The sequence below is a fragment of the Ischnura elegans genome, chromosome 12 (genome assembly GCF_921293095.1).
Source record: "Ischnura elegans chromosome 12, ioIscEleg1.1, whole genome shotgun sequence".
Classification (NCBI taxonomy): Eukaryota; Metazoa; Arthropoda; class Insecta; order Odonata; family Coenagrionidae; genus Ischnura; species Ischnura elegans.
In genome coordinates, this window is record NC_060257.1 from 92,681,508 (window position 1) to 92,705,304 (window position 23,797).

The following is a 23,797-nucleotide window of genomic DNA, read 5'->3' on the forward strand; positions in this document are numbered from 1 at the left end:
AAGAGCAATAGCTTTGAGAGGTCATTCATTATTTCGTCTCCTTTATTATTATTAAATCAATATTTGTCCATTTATCGTCCTTTCGCAATCAATACTTATAGGCATAGTGATTGGGGTCACGATGAGTGTCAATTAAATACCAAGTTATAGCAAAACGTAAAAGCGTAGCGATCTTTACCGAAAATAATCGCCATAATATTCATGCAGGTGATGCCGAAAGAAGCATCCCATGTGCTCACCGCACCAAATAAAACAAACCGAATCGTAAACAATCAGACAGCGACCTACTTAGCGGTGGGCAGAGGGTGGGAGTCACGTGATGTGAGGTATCTTAGCCTCATATATGTAATTCTTATTTGATATCAGGCTCGATGAGGCGTAAGTCATTAATATTGACTATTAATGACACAATTACCACAAAATTTACTTGAGCACGACGCCTTTCGTTGTTGTGACAACACTTCGAGGAAAAACTTGGTTGCGCCTGATGCACTTCAGAATGACTGATGTTGAACGCGCGTCGTGCTGAAATAAATTCAGTGGAAGTATTGCAAGGTGCCATTTAACGAATAATTATATGCGCAGGATTCAAATTGTAACAAATAATTATACCATATATTTAATCATCAATAGCCAATTTTGAGGGATACTTTATTCTGAGGGATATATTGAATGGCGGGTGATCGTTTGGGTGTTACCTGAAAGAAGATGGCGTGGTCCGTGTGTCTCCAGAAGTGCGTGACTGGGTAGCCGCAGTGTCCACGGCACGGCTGGATCTCCAGGCGACCATTGCAGTCTCGGTTGGGACACGGCTTCCCTGCAATATTACACACGATCTGCTCTCAGTCCATCCCATTTGCAACGTATCAACACAGACAGATGTACCAAGTTATTGACGGAAATGCCATGAAAGAGTAATCCGTGTCAAGTGATTATGATCAGTGGTGCATTAGACCTATGGAACGTCGAAGTGAGAAATGGAGAACAGTTGATGCCAGAGAAGGAGTGCCATTGGAATAACTAGGCCCATACTTTGGAGCAATGATATCGTCACAATAACGAAAGAACGTGTTTATTCGGCTATACTAGAAATGGTAATACTTAATGCACGGGGACGAGGAACATAAACGAAAGAGAAAAGAAATAGATTACGAGTCGCAGAAATGGATTTTTGGCGAAGTTCAGCTGAAAAGTCTAGAATACTCAGAATATAAAATAAAGTAATAAGAAAAATCGTGGGTATAAAGAAGGGCGTGAGGGAGAATATTGAAAAGAGAAGATATTGATGGTTTTGAGACGTCCAAAGGATGGACGAAGATGTTCTCCAATGGATAAACCCAAAAAGTGTTGAGAATGAGGCATTCGATGCGTTGCATGTGGATTGCGGAATGGACGGAGAGGAGCGGAATGCGAAGGACATTTCATTTTGGAACATGCATTCGTTGCTTCATTTGTAAAGTGGAAGGCTCCGATTATAATGATAAAAACATTTAGATCCGTGCGCATTAGCAACGGTTTAGGTAATTATGTCATTAGCATATATTCAATGCATTTCTTCATTATTATTATGTGGATACAACGTACCTAATGCTTACTTTCATGTAAAACTTTTTTTTGTTATGTCCTTTGGGAAGTGGTTCAAATGATTATTAACTAATTTCCGAGGATCGAGTGGCGATAGTGTCGCCTTCACATCCCGTGGACACGGGTTCAAATCCCGGCTGTGACAGAGATTCTTCAAAGACATCCTGATGCCAACTCGAGTGCACTGAGTGCATTGAGGGCACTTTTAGCGCAATGCTTCGTGCGTCCGATGGGATTAGCCGTGCTTCGGGTGAGTCTGGGGTTCACAGAATTCGCAATCACACGTTGCAGTCTCCAAAATATTGGTTCATTTTCCATATTTTTTGTGTTTACGGCATTAAAAGTAAAATACGTCACCATGCTTATACTTCGAGCCGATAAATATTTAATGTGAATAATCGATTGAAAGAACCGTTTTCTCACGAAGCAGATCAATTAGTTTTGTGTTATTTTCTGAAATTTTTTTCTCGTTGCAACAGAAAAGTTTCTATCCAGATTTATCCCCTTTCAATTGTTTTCAGAAGTCATTCTCCTGTTGGCACTTTGTGTTTCAATGCCAAAAAACATCTCCTCAAATAGATTACATAAAACATTGTGTATAGTTGAAAAATATAATTATTATCACCTTTTCATCAATTCTACACCTTCCATTCATTGTTAATTAAAGATATTCTATTTACATAAAACCAAAATAACTCCAAAGTAACTCTTTATTGTTATGCTGATTTGAGATATTTTCTCGTGATGTGAGTAGCTATAATGATTATTAATTTCTGGGATTTAATATATTTGTTCGGTCTTGAAGCTTTTCACTTCCGTATTCTTTGAATTTACGAAACCAATTCACACGGAATTTGGTGCATAGCTAGAGAATGTGTTTTAAAAAAACCGTCAGAGGCATTGCCGCCCTTTGGACTCCCCCACCCTTCTCGAGGACGGCTTCCATCCCTCTTCTGAATTAGACATTTTCATTCTGTCACTCCAGAAATAACTCTCGTTGGGTATCAATAGAGGCCCAAATTTTAGATAAATAACGTAAAATGAAGGTTTTTAATAAATCAACACTTATCGAGTAATTCACGATAAAAAACTAGCATTTTTATGGAGGGAACCACGTTTTCAAACAATTTATCACAAATTACTTAAAACTGCGCCACATTTAACTATTCATTAATTACCATTTTACCTAATACAGAATATACTGGCCATTTTACAACGGGGAGATCAAGAAACACAACAGTTCCACGAGCACGAACAACCATGCCTTTGAAAGGGGCAATGGGACTCGAACCCTCGACCTCTTGTTTGGCAGGCGGTCACTATACCCCACCGCAACTGACGCCGGCCCATATGCGAGAAAAGGTGTAATAAACAAAAATTCTGCTTGTTTAACAAAAATTAAAAACCAATGTTTTAAATTAAGTGCAAAATTATACGAGAATATTGGTGAAGGGAAACTTTTCTTATGGAATGGATATATTCTACTGCAAACGTCGGAAAAAGGATTTATTTGACGTTTTTATTTACGATTAGGTGTTTTTTAGTGCTTGCATAATAAAGTTGACTTTAGGGCTGTTGTCATACTAAACCGTAGTGGTGATACGTAATATTAAATCGCTCCGAAATATACCTCCACTGATGTCAACAGTTGAAAGCTTCTGGGTTCTGAGGTACAAGTCGATTCTCCAAATTTTCGTCATTTCCTGTGAAAGCTCCCGTATTGTGGGGTCTAGTAATATATTTCAAGAGATTTAAGCAGCCAATCGTGAGAGAAAGAGTCGAATACCCTTGCATAGTCTATGTATCCTTCGTGTATGTTCCGACCTTGTCGTTGACTTTGTTTCAGAATAGCATCAATGACAGGATCTCATGAGAGCTCAAGGGGAGCTCTTCTGGGATACAACCACCGGGGCCCGGAACCAAGCCCGAGGCTTATACGCCAGGACACCCGGGGAGGGGCTGGAGTGGAAGGAAAAAGGATGGAGACGCCGTCGCGATCGGAGCCCGCCGACGCCTCCAGGGAAGGGAAAGGGCTGGAAGGAAATGGGAGTAGGGATAAAGCACCCCAGTGCTATGGAAGCAAAAGGGGCCCTACCTAGCGAAACCATGCGTACGCAATTTTTCTTCCACCATCCCGAGGAGATTTTTCTATGAGGAAGAAAAATCCCAATATAGGGACAATGGGAAAAAAGCATCAATGACAGTCTCAGTATTTATTTTTAACTGGTGTTCGCAGCCGAGGGAACATTTCACCTACCCTTCCTGTTTTTATTTTTCTGTCAAAGTGCGCCGTCATTATTTTATATTTATTACGAAGCATAAGTATTTCGACATAATCAGGCATGACGGGCAGGAGACAAATCACATTCCATTCTGTTACTGCTGCGGTCGAAGACATTTTCTGACTATATTTCATTCCTTAAAAAAAATTTGCTTTAGGACTCTTGGATGCATTTGTACATTAAGGGGAAGACGAAAGAGGCTTTCTTTAAAAAGCGTGGTGTGTTACCAGAGACCCACGATACTGTAGTTATTATGTATACATGGTTTTGGTTCCAAATATTTCTGGCACTGTTGCGAGTGAGGGAAGTAATCTATCATTAAGTGTATCGGTTGTCTCATGATGTGTTCGCGCAAATATGCTGATGGCTATTCAAGAAGAGATGTCACCATTACCATCACATTCATTCAGTAGTTTGCGATCACTCACCTTGTTGCTTCTTGCGCGCCTTGTCGCAGATGGCGGGTCGCAGGTTGACGGGCGGGGCCTTTCCGAGCGCGGAGCATCGCAGGGAGCACACGAGCACGCCCAGGCACGACTTCTTCAGGATGTGCACGTTGTGGTTGTTGGTGTTGCGCATGGCCCAGCCGGAAGAGTGCCTCTTCGCCTCGTCGCAGTCCGCCGAGTACACGAAGCGACAATGGCCGTCCGACCACTCCGCGAAGTGATCGAAGTGACTCACCTGGCAACGAACCAACAAACATCCATTAACAACACCATCCACACGTGCGCAAGCCAACAAGCATCACTATCAACAACTTCTGCTGACCTGTTTCCTTTTTTTTGCTTGACTTGTATAGTCGCCGTGTTGGCCCACGGAGGCGTGACGAGACAGACAAGGCGGCGAAAGGCCGACGTTGAAATAGGAAACCATAAACTTGAGGGATTGAAGGAGTTTAGCTCCATTGCCGAGAAGATGCCTTGTCAGCCCCTCATCGCACATTTGAATGGTTTGAATAAAGTCGCGTTGCTGATGGCGATCCGAATTCCATGGAAATGTAAGCAGAGGCCGAAATTCGTACCTATTGTTGCTGGCGTGAATTATAAAACTTTTCGATGCTATTCCCCGCAATACTACGCTGCATGCTTAACGTCGGGGAATAGTGGATCGCACTGAACTCATTGCCACGCTACGAACATTTAAGAAAACAGAGTGACCCTTTCTAAGCCAGAGCTATTCCTGGGAGAAATTAAAATTCAAGACTTCTCGTTTTAAAAATGTGAAAATGTTCTACTCAATCACAATTATTATGACATCTACATATTTTGTCATAAACTTTACAGCACAAAAAACACTTAGCTTAGATCTTTCCTGAATAGAGTGTAAAATGTATACATTTTTGATGTTGTTTAGAAGCAAAATTGGGTTATAATAGGTTAATAAGCGGCCAAAGTAGAGATGAAGTTTGTTTGGGACTGAACAGTATGAAGTCCTCTGAGTATGAAGTCCCCTTGTGACCAAAAATCGATGAGACAAGAAGAAGAAAAGAGGCAGCAGAATATCACAGACGAGGATGGAATGAGAGGACTCCGTTGAGAGATGGGAACGTAAGCGTTGAGATGCTTGAAGGAATGCATTCGGAGGGCCCATATTTGGAGCATGCTTCCCCGTGATAATGAAGCATGGACGACGAAAGGAGCAAAGAGTTTAAGGTTGGATACTTTTGAAATGTGGTGTTGTAGAAGAATGATGGGTAGATTGTGTGAGTGAGTAACGCGCAAGTTGTAAGAAGTGCAGGAGAGAAAGTCCTTGGGTAGGGGACGGGGAAATCGAACCATGAGACACGGCAGAATAGTGGAAATGGTGTTTGTTGGGAGAAGCGGAAGATAAGGACGGCAGAGGTAGGCCACGGATGGAGCACGTGATGACGGGTGTAAATCGGAAGAATTGTTCAGGTGTTAGAAGATAAAAGTGTGGGAGAATAGAGTGGAGAGCTGAGTCGATGACCAAATTCGGATTGAGGACGCGTAATAATTGCCATTTGGGAATTTGAAGCGTTGGTTAGTTGGGGGAGGGCCGTCGCGCAGTTAGAACATGCTATTCCACTTCCAGAGGGTTTGTTTGTCCTCCGAGGGAGTGCACGTGATGGATGGACGCCATTCTGTATTTCCGAATTTGGACACAATTTTCGATTCGCCTCATCTAGTTTATGGTCCCCTTCTTTTCTCTTCCTCTCCAGACCAATACTTTAGTTTTCTTTGCATTGGCTTTCGGCTTTTATCCAGTCATTATTCTCTCCTAAGTTAATGAAATTTACAGGCCTCCCTTTCTTTATTTAATCATTTTTTAGATCTCTTTGTATATCAAATTCTCATCAAAAGATGCAGCAAACGAAAACACTCTGAGCGTGCGTAATTCGGGGATTTGCTTTGGGAGCCCTTCACTCACTCACCCGTGGTATGCTGCTGTCGTTTATGTCCCAGTCGGTGTGCTGCTGCCGCGGACTCTCCATGGGTGCGGCACTGCGCCCTCCGGAGCAGTCACTGCGCTCCTGCCTTTGGCCCCGCACCCAACGAGGAAAACAGAAAGAGAGAGGGAGAGAGACCAACGTCACCCAGTGAAAGCATCGCATCGGGCGTTGTACTTTGTGAGCATAGACCAGCGGCGTAACTATGGGGGGGGGGGGGGAATGAGGGGGATAGTTCCCCCCCCCCCCCCATAGTTTTAATGAAACACAAATTTTAAGTGCCAAAATTATGTAAAATGTATTTGCTGGCACGTCATTTTTCCAAAATTTTTCCCTTAACGAGGGGGGGCTGGGAGATCGCCCTTCCCCAAGACCCGTCATCCCCCCCAACAGCATACTCCTGGTTACGCCACTGGCATAGACCACACACACAGCATTTTCATGAACACAAGGAAGGAACTCATTTTTCACAATTTGAGAAAGTTATGTTTTCCAAGTCTCAAAATGACCTTGTGGAGTGCATGCGCTAAAATGTGGTCACTTCAAAATACACGTGCCCCAAAGGAGCGGAGCACTAAGTACCCAAAATTGGACATTTGGGCCGAAAAGACTCCATCTGAGTGAAAAACATGAAATTAAGGGCTCCATGGGACGGATTTGTTCACTGCGCGTTTATGAGATGCAGTCCTCCGATATCACTACCACACCACACCACTATGGATACATTGTACCCGTGGACTCTTGGGGTTTCCATCACTTGAAAGCAATCAGGTGAATATTATCGGCACGAAGGTCATTTTGGACTAAGGACACACATTCTGAAAAATAAGGACCGGCATAATGAACACTAATTTCACAAAAGATTTTAATGAGCAAAATATGTAGCGTACGCATCAAAATAAAAACTGCTGTGAGAGACATTTCGGCCGTGACCTCGGATTGGTACGTCACAAGACATCTAAATGAAACAATTTCGCGGAAACAGATTCAATGCTACAATCCTAAGATTAATGCTTATAGGTGAGGGTTGAGCTCATCCCAGATTAAGCCACAGGAGTGTGGATAGGGGATGGGAGGCAGTTCATGAAGAATTGATTATTGGAGAGAAAGGGGCAGCAGAGAGAGAGAGAGAGAGAGAGGGCAAACGAACAGAGGAAAAATCTAATTCCAGCTGAGAATACAAGCGGAGGGGTGAGGAGTTAATTCATGAGGTGCTGATGCATGTTTCAGGGTGGGACCGTTGATAAAAATGGCCGTTGATGGCTGCGGAGAAGCGAAGAGAGAGGAAGCACTCGATATGGGGGACTGCCGTTGAACGATACAGATGGAATGCATCATATGAGTGATTGTGCTGAGAGGAGTCTTTTGAAAACGCTGAACAGAAGACGGGACAAGCTAATCTGCCAAAATAAGTCACCTCACACTCACGCGAGGTTTTGGTAGCCAAGGGAAATTTCCTCTCGCTATATAGCAAGATTCGGTTTGTAAAATTCCGATTTCATATTTCATTCGTATTTGAGGCGCTTATTATTTTCTTTAAAATTGAGTTTCCTTCGTCAGTTGAAAATGGAAGATGAAACTGTACAGAAACTGATCATACCATTGATGATGATAACAGATTTAATTGTGAAAAAGCATCCGTGGTTGACATACAAGCCATTTTACAAAAAGAGCTTTATCAGAGGCATGTAAAGTATGCAGTTTAAAATAAAAACATGTAATAGAAGAACGGATATTATCAATCAAAGCCACATTGGTTCTAATCTAATAATTTAATGAGATATGGGAACTAAAATTGTTTGTCACGCTTGCTTATTATTTAAATAAATATTCGTGCAATTTTATCATTTTGTACAAAAAACATATAATTTTTTAAGTGTTGTATGGCTGCCAGGTGGTGTTCAGATAATCATCTTTATTTGAAAATGAATCATCTATACTTTTTTAAATGTATATGAGCAAATTTTACTGCTTTCACGAGCGTTTAATGAATGATTAACATTTCTTGATAGTCCTTAGGCTTTAGTTCTGAGTCTAAGTTGGTACGTTTCGAATGAGTAACTACGGTAACTTGTAAATTGTCGTCGATATTTACTGAAGAATCATCCGTAGTACGTAATTAATTTATTGTGCCTTAAAAATAACAGTGATAACAAACCAATTTTCTGAGGTACCGCACAAATTGTTATTTTAGTTAAACAGAATTAAATCGAAAGTTTAAGCTTTTATGGGGTGGAAGGACTCCATATTAACAATAAAAGACACTGATAATAGCGTAAGCGCCGAGAACGGTCGAAATGTTTTAAATATATTGTGGAAGTAACAAATTATCTTTAACTGCTAAATTTCGTTAAAATTCTGTGTTATTCCGAAAAGGGTGCACAATTACTTGACTCCGTAATACCCAATGTAACGCACCTTTTAAACTTTGGTATGGCCCTAAGAATGCATGTAACAAATGGAGAAAGGTGGAGGTAGAGAATAACTGATTTTAATTACATTAATAATACCTATACATAACGTATATTGACCAATTATCCACAACGAACTTAAGTGTAACTTTATTGGTCAAGGAAGGGAGGATCACATTACGAAATCGAAGCAGCCTCACAGATTTGTAATGAAGGATCACGGAGATTACGTTGCATTGAAAGTGATGCCTAAGTCATTGATGCACCGAATAACAACCCAAATGCCTGCTGCAAACCCAATCCTCTCCTGCTAATGACCCATTCTCTCTTTACTGAGAGCCGTTTATCCCCTGTTGCCGGCCCCTGGAGAGGAGCGAGGGGGGAGGGGCCCTTACCAGGGGGGGCGCGTTCCGGGGGGTCTTTCGCATGAGGAGTGTATCGCCACTCTACCTTTGCGCTTCAGCGAATATCCACGATTATCTGATCGGCCACGGTCTCTCTCCCATCTCGAATGGTGCGCCATTTATTGCACGTGATTGTGTGTGGACGTTACCTGAAGAACTGCTGTTCAAAATGTCCTCTTTTACACTTGGAGACACATTCGAGTGCCTTCGGAACAGAGTCAGTCGCCTCTGGGAATGAAATGCCTGTCTTCTCACACTCTCAAAGCTGAAATTTTGGAGAGCAGTCCTCCAGGTAAGTAACTTCCACGCACAAGTGCAAGAATTCAGATTCCGACCTTACAGTGACTGATGGCCGTGGGAGAGAGAGACAGTGGCAAAAGGTGATTCGGTGAGGCGCGAAGTCAGAGTGACCCGTTCGAAAAATGAAACGGTCCTTCCACTCTCTCAATCGGATCCAAACTCTCAGTTCACAACGTACTCGTACAGATGCGAGTACAAGGCAAAAATACCTCCAGTTTAAATGTTCTCTTGAACGATTAAAGTACTTCACAAATCTTCTAAAAAAAGAAATTATTGTTTATAAACTAAAGTAAGTTAATGAGTTTGTTAAGTCTTTCAATGCGAAGTAAAGTTACAGTCTCCACTTCTGAAGTATTTATGCAATTCCTACTAACTTTTTCAAAAGTCACCGGGTGCCAGCTTTGATAAAGCGCGTGTCAATGATGTTCGTATGTATGAACACTGTATCTTGCAAAATTTAAAATATCTTAAAATATAAACAACAAAAATATTGCCCACTCCGTTTTCACGTCCTCAATGTTGATTGATGCTCTCGTTTTATATCTGTTATTGGTAATTTTTAAATGTTGGTTTTTCGAGAAATTGCTCTTTTTCGTATAAAAATTTCATTTTTTCATTATTCGAAGTATTATTTAAAGTAAAAGCAACAATATTGGAGGTATTTAAAAATATATTGCGTTACAATGAGTATGACCTACACATAATCCTGATTATTTTTTTAGGGAACCTCTCACGGCCATAAAAAATTGTCGACGTTGACACAAATTAGTGATTTATTAGCAATTTTGAAAGTTGTATTACGCTTCCCTTTCACATTCAATGTAGAACCTCATTATCAATTACTGAATATATCAAATATAAACACAGTAAAATTCAACATAATGGTCTCATTATTGTCCAAAATCCTGGACATTTAACATCGATTGTTTTCCTCATACTGGACATTTTTAATGGCTGTAACGTCACAAATTCTTTCTGGAAAATTGAAGTTTCCATCTTGTAAATCGTGTACAAAATATGTTTTCAGAGAAAGATCCCAGAAGGTGGCCCCGCACCTCCTCCATGGATTTGAGCCCAATGATCAATTAAAGCAAATGTTGCCACCCACTTTTAATGAGCCACCAAGTAAATCCATTCTGCTCCATTTCCTCGTTCAGGCGGAGGCTTCGATTGAGGGAAGCGATCTCTGTGACGAGAGTGTGAACGACAGCGAACCACGCGAGGCCCAAACACAACGCAGAGGAGTACCTGGGATGTGGAGACCGGCTCAGCATGATTCGTGACGTCATCATCTTATCTTGGAAAGGGTTAGGTCGATAATTTTTCGTCGCGAAGTGAACGTGAAAGAAAGAGGAAATTTTCCAAATCGGTTCATTCATTTCAAGTAGCACTGGAGTACCAAAAGAAAAAGAAACAACTTTGCCATCATCTCCTGAAAACTACTTTGGCACTCCGCAGTGAAAAATATTAACTGGCCGAAGCTCCCTAAGTCACGTGACCTATTTCTTTGCCGCGTGATGTGTTATTGATCTGTTTTTTTCATTAAATAAGGCATTTATCATTTTCGTCAAAGCGGAGTTATCAAATTCTACTTCGACCGCTCTCCAATAATCCGCCAGTATGTGCAGTCGAACGGAATGGAGATTGACCAATCCAGGCGAGTGAATGCGAGGCATAAAAAACATCCCTCCCACATATTCTCAAAACGGACCCGATGGCGTTTTTTTCTGCGGTTTTCCCGCCTCAATTGTCGCGATTCGCCTGCTCCCCTCCCCCTGCGCAGATGCCGGACGGCCACATCCGAATATCATCTCTTGTGAATCAGTGTGGCTGTCGCTGTGTGAGTCCTTATATACATACTATGAAAATTTTCTTCGCTGAATATACTTGGGCTGCTAAAATTAGGAAATTATCTACTGACAAAACTCATCATAGTTATCAATTAATTGCAACTGATGGCTACAGGTGTGTTTTTTGTGAATTTATCAATCACGGTGTTCTATGAAACACTTCGATCCGAATGCTATTCATTGCTATTTTTCTGGGTATTTCCTCATCTAAAATACAATATTGCATTTATATTTTAAGAGAACGAGTACAAAGTGGCCCATGCAATAAACCGTGCGAATACATATAATTTTTTTTATACTTCTCTAATTCCTGCGTAGGAATGATGTAGGAAGTGAAAAACATTTTATTGTTTTGTGGTAATAATTGCTTGAATAATGCTAAAGATTTATTTGGAGCATGCCAAAATGCTTTAAATGAAATTGACAAAATGGGGCAAGATGGAATTCAGCTTTCTTGAACTGACTGAATGGATGCAGTGGCATTGGGAGCGATTTGTGTAGGCCGCCAGTGTCTAAACGAAAGAGATGCCCTCCCCTAAGGGCTACGCTCTATTATCCCCGGCGGCCTGTTCCGCGCCACGATTTCAGAATTTCAAGTTGCTGCAAGGATTTTTAATTGCTGCCATCACGATCACGAGGAGCCTAAGAAAGAGAGAGGGTCGCTAGAAGTATTCCGCCGCCTCAACTCAACATGAAATTCTTAGCTAAGTCAGCTGGTTGTATGTTTCCAAAAGTGGAACATTTCTTTTACTCATACCGCGCGTATTTCTCCTTTTCTGTGCTCGTAGAATGTAATGAGCGTCTACAGATTGCATCTCTGATGAGTGCAACGCCTCGGGTAGCGGCATCCATTAGGACATCTACTCATCGCCAACTATTTATCCCTAGTTCCTCGCCTATTGCGTGGCCAATGGACGCCATTTACCCATCCAAGGAGCAGCGAGGGACCCATCCTATCGATTATGCCATCGACATTTCTCTCTCCATTCGTTGGGCGAAGGTGTTTGGTACACGATGACATGCCATCTCATTGGTCACTCACACATTCGTGCAAAACGGCGTGGCGAATTCTCACGCCCAAGAAAAATAGTCATTGTCAATGCAAGTCATAGCAAGTGAAATTCAGAAGTGAAACGGCTTATGCGGTATTTTTAGGCGCCCATTGCTAATTGGGCCATCGGGAATTCCAGCTCAATTTTGGAAGAGCCGTTTAAAATTAGAAGCCTCATCTATGAATAAGTTTTTTATGTTTTTCGACAGAATCCCTAATTAGCCGAGGGAAATACTTATTTTCTCTGGCGATGACGTTACGCCCGTCCAAATTGAAAACTTGGCCAGCGTCTAAAACAGAGGTAATTCTTTTGTGCTTCCTTTATTTCTCTTTTTCCATTTCAACGACTCCGTCGAATATTCATTGAAGCTTCAACAAAGTTTACCACAAAATAAACAAACTTATGGGAATTGGTCGAAGAATAAAAATTTAAAAAAACATTAAAAAACCTCTCCTATTCAGCGGTCACCTCTCCCCTTTAAATGACCATTTTTTTCTACGAACGGAAAGATTAAATTAAAATATGAAATATCTCTCTTCCAATTTGTTGATGATGACACAAAAAAATACGATGAAGACCTACATGAAGCTTCAAATTTGTGAAGAAAATACTTTAATTAAAAGGAAATGTAACCAATTACAACAAAAGGTCTTTAGCAGATTTTTATAAGAGAGTAAATATAACTGTCAACCGGATATGTAAAAAATGGTTGTTAAAAATAAGATTGACCCTCTGCTTTATAAATGCTCTTTAGTAGGTATGTTACGATCTCCACCGAAATTCCCAATTCAGAGGCCATTCCACCAAACGGTGTTATTTTCCTGCAACCAGCAGTGGTCGCCACGTAGAGGCTGTACTGAATATCATCTTGGGGAAGTTCAACTGCTCTCGTTTCGTTCTCTTCCCGATGCTCAGTTGTCGACACGAGATATTCCCTCGCCATGGATGTCCTTGTTTAAGATTGGCGTGGCCCTGGCGAGAAGGGCGGCGTTCACACCACAGCCTTCCGATGTCGCTGCCACTATTATCACATCAGGATTCGGTCGGGTTCTAGATCTGGCGATAAGGCACGGGGTGGCAGGGGCCAGGGGTGTTTGCCAGGGGCGGCATCTGCGAGTGCCTCGGCAACAGGCCATTGTCGAGTGCTGCGCCCCTCGACGTCCTGCGGAAGTGACGATGATCTGCAACACAGTGAAAGCACAGCGGTTTCGTAAACGACGCTGGCGTACTTAGTAAGTGGTCTCGTGGACCAATGTGGCCATGCGCCGCACGGGGGTTGCCCTTGAAATAATGTTCCCTGGAGGCTGCAGTCACGATGAACGGATCCGACGCCACTGACATTTAATAAAAGTTGACCATCCCTCTCCCAATCATAATTATGCAAGCGAATCGACTATGGCCCAGTCATTGGGGCAGAAAGTCAACTGCATCCTCCGATTTCTCTGACACTAACCAATTGACTAGACAGTTTGTTCATTGTAAGAGAATATGTCGACAAACATTTGTGAAATTGCGGTTGACGAGTGAAGCATCCACTCTGGGGGTGGTAACCACCCCTTCTCGGGGAGGGGGGAGAGGGGGGGGGGCATTTCTTCATTAAATTCATATCCTAAAATTGATGAAGAGCGCGAAATTTTAAGCGAAAAATATCGGATGAAGTCTTTGTGATTTTTAATCAATATATTAGTTTTTCGCGATCAAAAACTAAGAATTTATACAGAATAACCACGTTTTAAAACAATACTCAATATTTACAGAGAAATAATTTCATTTATGATCTACCTGGATAATTTTACGGTCAATAATTTATTATTATTATTATTTTATTTATTCAGTTATGTTATGAATTTGAGGATTCAATCATAAATTTATGCTTATTACGGTTGAAAATATTCATCAACTGATCTGAAAAGAATAAAGGAAGCCTCATTAGGTGACTTAAAATAAGTAATGGTCTCTTAAACCATAAGATATGAAAGTGACGAAATACCCCGGATGTAAAGAATTAGTTAAATGATAACGCTAGTATATCATGCTAAAATCACTAATAAACTAGTGTTCTTCAATTCCTGAGATGGCACCAATGATATGATTACAATTATTTTTATGTGTCTCTCGTAGTACGAAGTGTACTTAACAACAGAGTGGTGAAAGGTGCCATGAAAGGGTCCTCGGTCTTGTTTTCAGATTTTCGCATCGGCAAGATACACTAATGCACTCCACTTTCGGGTGTTCTGCCGCGTGGAATGGACTTTCTTATCGGTTGATCTTCATGCTGGGAGATTAGATTCGTCGTTTTCGTTTGGAATGACTTTTGGAATTCCGACCATTGTTGCCTTTGCTTCGAAAAATAAAAAAATAAAAATTTAAAACCCAGAACATAAAAAAGAAAACAGAAAATGCATGCAATGAAAATTGCTACACTCATGTCTTGGGAAAGATATCTCGTCCACGCTCTGCTCATGTGATGACCATCATCCCTGTTAATATTTACTGGTCGTTGAATAATCTCGATTTCCTCTCTAATTAGCCGAGAATAATACGCAGATAATAATTTTTTTAAATCTCACAAATACGCGAATGACTCTGATTGGTTCTCCCAGCGGGAGCAACGAGCCCTAACAGTTGATTCATCGCCGCAGAACACCCGGACGTTGATGAGGTAAGTAGCATCTAATCTTCCCCTCAGCATCGTGGGAAGTGAAACTCTCTCCGGTCCCGAGCTCAATGCCGTCGCAAAGCCCGTGCTGTGCTGAGGTGTGGAATATTTTCGGTGAATTATTGCCTCACACCCGCACAGAGAGCGCTGCGAATGTCAAGCGAGGCTTCCTATGTAGTGATAGGGTCGAGGCGAAGCGAGCGTCGTTACGGCTAGCGATCGAAAGATAGCGATGCACACTGGGTGGGGCGTGTGAACCGGCCGTTCGCGCCTTTCGCACTTCAACTGTTTCATTCTCCCCTCGCGGGATACACCCTCTTCACGCAACATTCATGCTCCAAGTCTCTTCATCGAAGAAATTTGGATTGTACCAAATTTCTTCAATGCCTTTTCCTCCTCTTCTCACTTGAGAAAGATGGGCAGCGTCCCATCGAAAATTCCTTTACGGGGAAAGAACCTTTCCCCGTAAGTTCCCTACTTTTAATTTAATTTTTCATTTATCTACATCGCTAAATTTTTCTATGTGCCCACCCTAGGGCAAGAAGAAGTTCATCTATATTATTTATAATGCTCGTGTGAGTTTATTTCAAACGTGGAATGGGCGCATCATATCATTCTTCTGCAGAGAATCCATTGATATTGATTTGAGTTGTTGTGTCATAGCCGCATCGTTTTCTTTCCTGTAGCTTACTTTTCAATTCCACATTGTTTCCATGGTATATTTCATTCTGCGGTGTTTTGTTCCTCCATAATATTCGTTTAGAACTAGATAAAAACGGTTGCCAAGCGCACAATAAAGAATGAAAACAACGCGATCCAAATTTTCACGATACTTTCCCTTTATATTTCAAAAATCGACCCTTCGCAATGATTTTCTCTCTTATTACACTTCAGGCATAAGTACCACATATCCGCGCTGATTTTTCTCGCCATTGCCTTATAGCTCCTGGAATCTCTCGCTGAGCCCTGCTCACGGACGACTTATTGGTATTATTTTCTATAAACGATCGCTGTAGTGGTTCCCGCTCTCATTGATCGAAGACGGCCGCTTTTTCTCTCCGCCGCAGTTCGTACATACACTGCTCAATTACGGCACAATTAGAGCAGGCAGTGACTTGCGGTTTTCATCATTGCATTTAAGAGACGCTTATCCGATATACGATGAAAGGAAATGCGCCTTTTTACTCCCTCACGTATTCCAGGAAACCCAGCTGCACTCTGGCTTGCCTCCCAGCCAAAAAATGAATATTCCAAACCCTGTTGACATCGCGTTGACTCTCTCTCTCTCTCTCTGCCTTGGACGGACTCTTCTCTGTGCTTCGAGGGCCCTCCACCACCTGCGAAGCGGCGCGCAAGTCGAGTGGAGTCCATGGGAAACACCGCCCTCTCGGCTGCATTGTTATCGTGCGTCTATTAGGGGGGGAGGGGGGAGAATAGAATCCATTCCCAAAGTATTGAAGGGTAACACACTTTAAACTACTTCTCCTCACCCGATGGTCACGACGCTTCCTCCACTTTTGCGGCCATTCTACTTAACATCCACTCGTATCGTTTGAGTTTCCATCGCAATGGGTTTTTTTCGGTCCGGCACTGTTTCCGCGGATGCAAAGGAAACATTGTGAGGTTTTCCTTTCCGCTGCAGGATTAAGTGGAGGAATTGCAATTGTTGGAGAGCGTGTTCCCTTCGCCGTTTCAAGTGCGAATTGCCCGAGCGGCGCCCCAATAGCCGTGGGAACGCAGAATCGAAATGGGCAGCTAACGAATGGGCGGACCGCAATAAGAAATACTCTCCATATTCATCCCTGTAGGCTACGGCTTACGCGCAGCCAATGAAGCACGTCTTGAGCGCGACAGAGAAGCGGAAAGTGGGTGGCAGGTGATGCAGTTGATCACCGAGGTACCTATTCTCAAGAAATGAAAACTACGAGGAAAGAATTTAACGTATTGGAGTGAGTGCTATTCTTACGCTTCACAAAGCGGAAAATTGCGCATATTTAGAAATGATTTTAGTAGTTTTATATTTTAAATTGTAACCTTAAAATAAAGATAAAATGTGAACATTCTGAGTGAGCGACACCGATGAAACACTTGCATCATGTAAGTAGGTAGATGTAGTTAAAAACAATAAATAGTTAAATTCGTAGTTGCATGGAGTGTATAATAAGTGCATTGATAGTGGGGAAGAATGCATATTGTAAAAAAAAACCTCTGCAAACGTCAGTTTTATGCGAAAAAAAGGCGATGAGAACACGAGTCGGGCGGCAAACATCGGAACACGGCATCTGCGCTGTGAATGTATGTTTGTTGAGCTTCCGTCTCGCAATTGGAGATTGGAGCGGAGATCACTGGGAAGGCGCGACGAGGCACTCTAGCCCCGCTGGCCGCACTTTATAGAACGAGGAAAAACACACGAGGCAAATCCACAAGAGGGACGGGAAAGAAATTACCTGATGAAAGGTTCAAGTGAGTTTCGGTAAAAAACAGCAACTTGTTAATGTTAAAATGTTAACGGAAACGTAAATTTTAACATAAACCAAATTAAAGTCCAAGATAATTGCCAGACCAAGTCCAAGATAAGAAAGCATCATTGCCGTCAAAAGCTTTACTTAAGTATGGGAAAGGAGTGGCCGATCCACTGGACCCCGCTTTGTCCTACTTTTGTGCATTCGTCTATCTTTAGCATTCCTATGCAACTAGTCTGCTTCTAGCGTTCACTCTAAGTTATCTTTTTATTTTATATTTTATCTGTTGTACCAGCTTCATACCCAAACGCGAAAAGATCACAAATTCACCACAAGTTAATGAATATAATAAACTGAAGTTAGTATTGAACCAGGTAATGTTAACATTTCTCAAAGTGAAGAAAACTTTTTTAAAATATCGTAAGTAATGATTTAATTAAATAGTTACCGACACTTTAACAATTAAATTTAATTTAATAGTTACGATTTATGAAGGGAAAAAACGTATTTTCAATTAAGCTTTTTAAAACGCCGAATAAAATCTTTGTTCATAAAACAACATTTTTTCACACTGTTTTCCTTCATTTATTATTACATCAAAGGCATGTTGATTCATTATTGATGCTTATGTTGACGCCAAGCACTGTGCGAGCACAAGCATTTTCCGAGGATATTTTTAGAAGAAAATATTGATGCATAGAGTGATATTGGATTCAATGAGGAATATGATGTCTGCAACATCACTATGAACGGCAAATGTGTGTTCTCGAAGGTGTATATTTCGGAAACTCGTTATATTAAAGAACTAATGAAGGACTTGAAGGAATAAATTTATTTGATGGAAAAGGTATTGCAATTACTACCATAATGACCATCCATTAAAATGTTTTAGCTGTTGAAGTTGTTCGGCATTTAAGATCAAAACATACGGATAAGAAGCCTTTTATCGGCCAACACAATGTATTCATCCCATTATTACATCGGCAGGACTAAGCACTTTTTATTATAACTGCGCTTGCCTTTCTCTGGATTCTTTTAATCGAATTGATAAGTACTCCAGAGGCATATTTTGGTGCAAATGGTGCTGTTCCTTGATTTTTTAAGGTCCCCTACCCTCTGAACTATTGCACGATGGGATTAACATAATTATTCCCTAGCCCTCTCGAAGCCCTGAGACAGTTGTGTTGAAGATGCTAATAAAACCGGAAGGATTTTTCCTAGCTAATAACGCTTCGTTTTCGGTACTATCTGCTCTCAGTTTGTCGTTAAATTTTAATGAAAATTTTTAAATTGCGCGATTTTTACCTTTGATTTTTAAAACTACTAGCATTTCTTCTGTTTCCTCTTCCCACACCTGAAATAGGATTGATAGCTGTGATTATTATTGGCCATTTGCGCTGTGAGCTCATTCAGCCGCACACCAGGGGTACACCGACCGTCTCGAGTGCGCTCGCTTTCAGACTGCCATACGCCCAGGCACCTATTCCCATTTACACCAATACAAGTAGCAAATGGAACGAAACCCTAGGGCGGGATCGCGGGGATACACTCCCGGGGCAGGGTCTATAAGCGCGAGCTTTTCACCTCTGCACCCAGAAGGGGGGGGGGGGGAGTGGAAGGAATAAGGAAGGAGGCGCCGCCGCGAAAGGAGCCCGACGACGCCTCCTACGAGTGGATAGGGAAGGAAGGGATGAGACGAGGAATCCCGCGCCGTCACAATGGCGAGCGGGTCCTACCAATCAGCGAAACCAGGCAAAGCCATTAATGTTCTAACGATCTTGGAGGATTATCCTATGAGGAAGAATGACCCAACGATCAGATCGTTAGATAACACAGGCCAACAAAAAAAATTTTTTTTTTTTGGTGCCGGGAGTTTTTGAGCTGGTATTTACAATATGCGTGGTGCTGAATCCAAATATGATATCCGTTTTTATGTAACAGCTATACTTTTTTAGATACCGCACATTTTATGATTAGATTCTTATAAATATTTGATATATTTCAGAAATTTTTTGTCAAATTCAAATCAATTTATAATTAAACTAATTCATAACCACTATGCAGTATTTACTTTGAAAATCACCTTTATACCTTTGAGAAAGGGCTTGGGGAGGATTTGGCATCTTAGAAGGAGGGGAGACAGGCGTAGGTACAAGTGGAGACAGTGGGAAAAGATTCAACTGAGGGATGTGGAAATCCGCGGTGGAAAAGAACCCAAGTCATAACTGTGGAATAACGACACGTGGGAAGAATCACATAAAAGTGGAGAAGAGTAAATAAGGGGGATAAGGTAAAAAGATAGCGTGTCTTTGAAAATGGAGAGGCGGGAGTAAGTAGGTAAGGGGATTCCCGAAAACAAATGGTCAAATTCTCAAAGTTTTTTTAAGCCACCTCTAAAAATGAGCTGAAATCAAAGAAGCTGTGTAAATCACTGTGATGTGTTTCGTTACATTTGTGGGGAATATACTTTAAAAGAAAATAGGAAAAACATTACAGACTTCGTGAAACGCGCACGCCTGGGATATTTTGGTGTTCAGCTTGGTGACCAAGCTAAAAAGTGAGCACCGTACGTTTTGTGTAAAACATGTACAGAACATCAGCGGTAGTGGACTACAGGAAAAAGGAAAAGTTTGGTGTGACAATGGTTTGGAGAGAACCTACATACCATATTGACAACTGTTATTTTTGCATGGTAAATGTTTCGGGAATTAATCAAAGCAATCGCCACAAGTGGAAATATCCAGATTTGCCTTCAGCTAGACGCCCGGTACCCTATTCAGAAGAAATCCCGATCCTAATATTTCAGACATTACCAGATTCGTGTGAGGATGAATATGAGCTATGTGAACACATTCTTGATGTTATTAACAATAGTGGTAGTGACTGCGAGGCAGAATCAACAAATCCTCAACTATTTAATCAAGATGAACTAAGCAACCTTGTTAGAGAATTGAACTTATCGAAGGAAGCATCTGAACTACCAGCTTCAAGGATTCATGAAAAGAATTTGATGGAACAAGGTACAAAAATTAATTTTTATCGCACAAGGGAAAAGGACTACCCTTGCTACCCTTCTTTACTCAAGAAGACAATCTTACTTTAGACGTTAGAGGTCTTCCGAAAGGAATTGAACTACCGCATCATGAAGCTAGTGATTGGCGTTTGTTCATTGATAGCTCCAAGCTCACCTTAAAATGTGTTCTTCACAATGTCAACAAGTTTGGCTTAATACCAATCGCTCATTCAACTGAAATGGAAGAAGAATATGATACAATGCGGCTTTTTTCTTATAGAAGATAAAATACCAGGGACTTCGCTAGGTGATTTGTGTAGATTTAAAAATGGTGAACTTTCTTCTTGGGCAGCAATTTAGCAACACAAAAATCCTTGTTTCTTTTGCCTCTGTGCTAGCAGGGACAGACAAACCACTGGATTAAGGAGGAGTGGTCAAAGAGAGAAAATTTAATTGTTGGGTAAAAACATTATTGCTGAGTCTCGGGAGAACGATAGAAAATCACCTTATCGCCCCTTCATGTTAAACTAGGCCTAATGAAGCAATTTATAAAGGCTCTTGACAAGGATGGACCATGCTTCGGCTACATAAGAATAAAAATGCCGCAGATAGGTATAGAAAAACTTAAAGCTGGAATGTTTGATGGGCCACAAGTCAAACAGCTAACAAAGGATCCTGCTTTTGTCAAGTCAAAGAATGAGATTGAAAAAAACAGTTGGCTTTCATTTGTTGAGGTAATAAAAAATTTTCTGGTTAATCACAAACTGAATCACAAACTGAAACGGTAGAATTATCTCGAGCTGGTAAACAATATGCTCACTAACTTTAAATCACTAGGATGTAATATGAGCATAAAAGTTCACTACCTATACAGGCACTTTGACTGTTATCCTGAAAATTTAGGCGGCCAAGAGAAAAACATGGTGAAAGATTTCACCAGGAAATCAAAACAATGGAAGATCGCTACCAAGGAAGATGGGGTAACCATATGATGACAGATTACTTCTGGTGCTTAAAACGAGTCTGTTTTAAGAAGTGTACGCCAGAAAATAACGCAAAAGAAGCATCCGAAGTGTTGAGTGACAATTTTTACGTCTTTTCTTTTAAATTGTGTAATTTCATTAAAAAATGTTACTATTTATATTCAATTGTATTTTAAAACTATTGTAATTGTAGGTGATTTAACAATCCTATAAATAAATCAAGTCTTTATATTTTGTGGGTTTTATCATTTATGTAATTATCCCAAATCGTCATATTGAACATTTTTTGCATAAGTAACAACATATATGTATCTTGAAAAATAGAGCTGATTGGAAAAAACTAATATCATTTTTGGATTCAGCACCCCAATTATACTTGAAATCAGCTTTAAAAGCTCCGGCACCAAAACCACTGTTGACCTGTGAATAGAAGAAGCAGGGATTATCCTCCTCACCCGCCAAATTGTTCGGAGAGAAATTTCATCCCAGGGTCTTGTTTTCGGGATCTCCGGACTATTTTGCGCCGCTTCCGAGGGCAGAAATTGTCGTTTCATTATATCCTCAATGATTGACTGATCAGTACTTTCAAAATGATGGTCGATGAATACGTAAATTCTAACGATACGTGGCTAATGTCGTATAGGGTTTCACCCAGAAAGAGTTTCAGGAAATAAGTATTTGGCGGTATTTCTTTCCCCGTTCTGTCAACTTTTGACACCATTGGAAAGATATATTGCCTTCGTTAAAAAACATCAACTTAGGCCCTAAATTGCTTTTTCAATTTGAGCTGCTCAAAGTATCGGGTGGAACTTTAACCACTCCTCCAGCTTGTTTTTGTATCAAATTGTGTTGTCCTCGAACGATAAATGTTATCCTCCGGGGGCAGGATAGAAAGATCGGGGGGGGGGGGGTGTCATTGGGGGGACCACGAGCGAAACTGACTTCGTCGCTTTTCGAGAAGGTCGCCATGGGGATGAGTGATCGGGATGATATCACATAAAGCCTGAATCACACGATCAACTTCGTCCCCTCCGAGGGATAGCTCCACTGATCACTCCAATGATGCCGGAATAAAGACCCTTTCAGGCAATCAAGGTTCCAGGGATGGAAATCGCATCCGTTTAATCACCACTCGGCACGTCCCTTTATCCATTGCTTAAAACCATCACAGCCTCTCAGCCTATCAGCACACACGGCCGCCAACAGCGATTACAACGCCGCGTTTGGCTCTTGATGGAATTGTATGAGTCGTAAATATGGAAAGCGAAGGAATAAGCGATGGGATGACCAGAATAAAACGATTAAGGAAGGGGGGGGGGGGGAGGGGTGAAGGATCACTTTTTAAGTCCCTGTACAATAAGAACGGAAACGAATGATCGTGCGAATCAAAAATCAACATCAACAGATTAGCTTGATCGGGTGTACGGGGGGAGTTGTTAGAACACCAGCAGTTAGGATTTATTGATGCCCTTTATTGCTCGGGAAAAAAAACTAATTCCTGAATAAATCTCATCGGGAAAAATATCTCTCTTAATTTATCGCTTCCTTCGCAACAGGAAATATTTGGGGGATTCTGATATGATGTTCTCCTTGTCGCTCTTCAAGATATCCGCTGTCAATTGTTCAAACTATCTAAGCCTACCGCGCAGCCTCCGAAATCCTTAAACATTTGCGCTACGCTTTCCGTACCCTCGCAGCAGTTTTTGGCCAAACACGCAGCTTTCCATTGTATCTTATCAAGTCCACGGGTTGTGTTCCTCTTCGCTGCAGCCCATGTGCTAGCCGTGTATTCAAAGTGTGGCCCGACTAGCGCGCCTCTCTTTATTCACCTGGAAATCTTCCGATTCGCGAGACACCACAATCGACGACAATGTTGATCGGAGCATGCGCGCGTCGTGCAACGGAAGGATGTGTGTGTACTCACAGGATGACCATGTCCTCGCCGCCTCGTCGCGGGCGGCCTCCGTCCAGTTGCCCACACGCCGACCGAACCCGCCGTATCACTTTACTGCACTCACGGAAAACGCGGCCAGTGCCACCCCTGTGCCTTCCAGGGCCGCCTGCGTCAGACTGAAGGGGGCTGGAGGGGTTGCTAGGAGACACAGGTCGCAGCGGAGGGGGGGGGGGGGAGGGTTCGGCTCCTCCCCTTCGCAATCCAAGCCACGCCCCCGCCCCCGCTGCCATTGGTCCGCCCTCGCCTACATCTGCCACGCCCACTCGCGGCCGCGGTGGCGCCTGCGCACAATGGCCTGGCGTCCCTCGGGCGCCGCCCTCTTCCGCCTTCCCCCCATTGGATTGGCTGTTGCGGCTGAGCGCCCTTGGACCGTGTCGCGCCTTGCAACGATCTTGAGCGAAGCACTTCGATCGAATTCATTCGGCAGGCCAAGAGA

General features: G+C 42.0%; 1 protein-coding gene across 1 annotated transcript in view; it reads right to left on the reverse strand.

Annotated features, from left to right (window-relative positions):
* The window catches only part of LOC124169232 (extensin-like), a 44,868-nt gene extending 21,434 nt beyond the window's left edge, over positions 1-23,434 (reverse strand). The window contains exons 1-4 of the mRNA XM_046547775.1: positions 23,332-23,434; positions 6,259-6,361; positions 4,295-4,547; positions 699-817 (exon numbers count right to left, since the gene is read on the reverse strand). Coding sequence (XP_046403731.1) covers positions 699-817; positions 4,295-4,547; positions 6,259-6,361; positions 23,332-23,342 — 486 coding nt within the window. The 5' untranslated portion in view covers positions 23,343-23,434. The remainder of the gene's footprint in view (positions 1-698; positions 818-4,294; positions 4,548-6,258; positions 6,362-23,331) is intronic.
* Between the last annotated feature and the right edge of the window lie 363 nt (positions 23,435-23,797).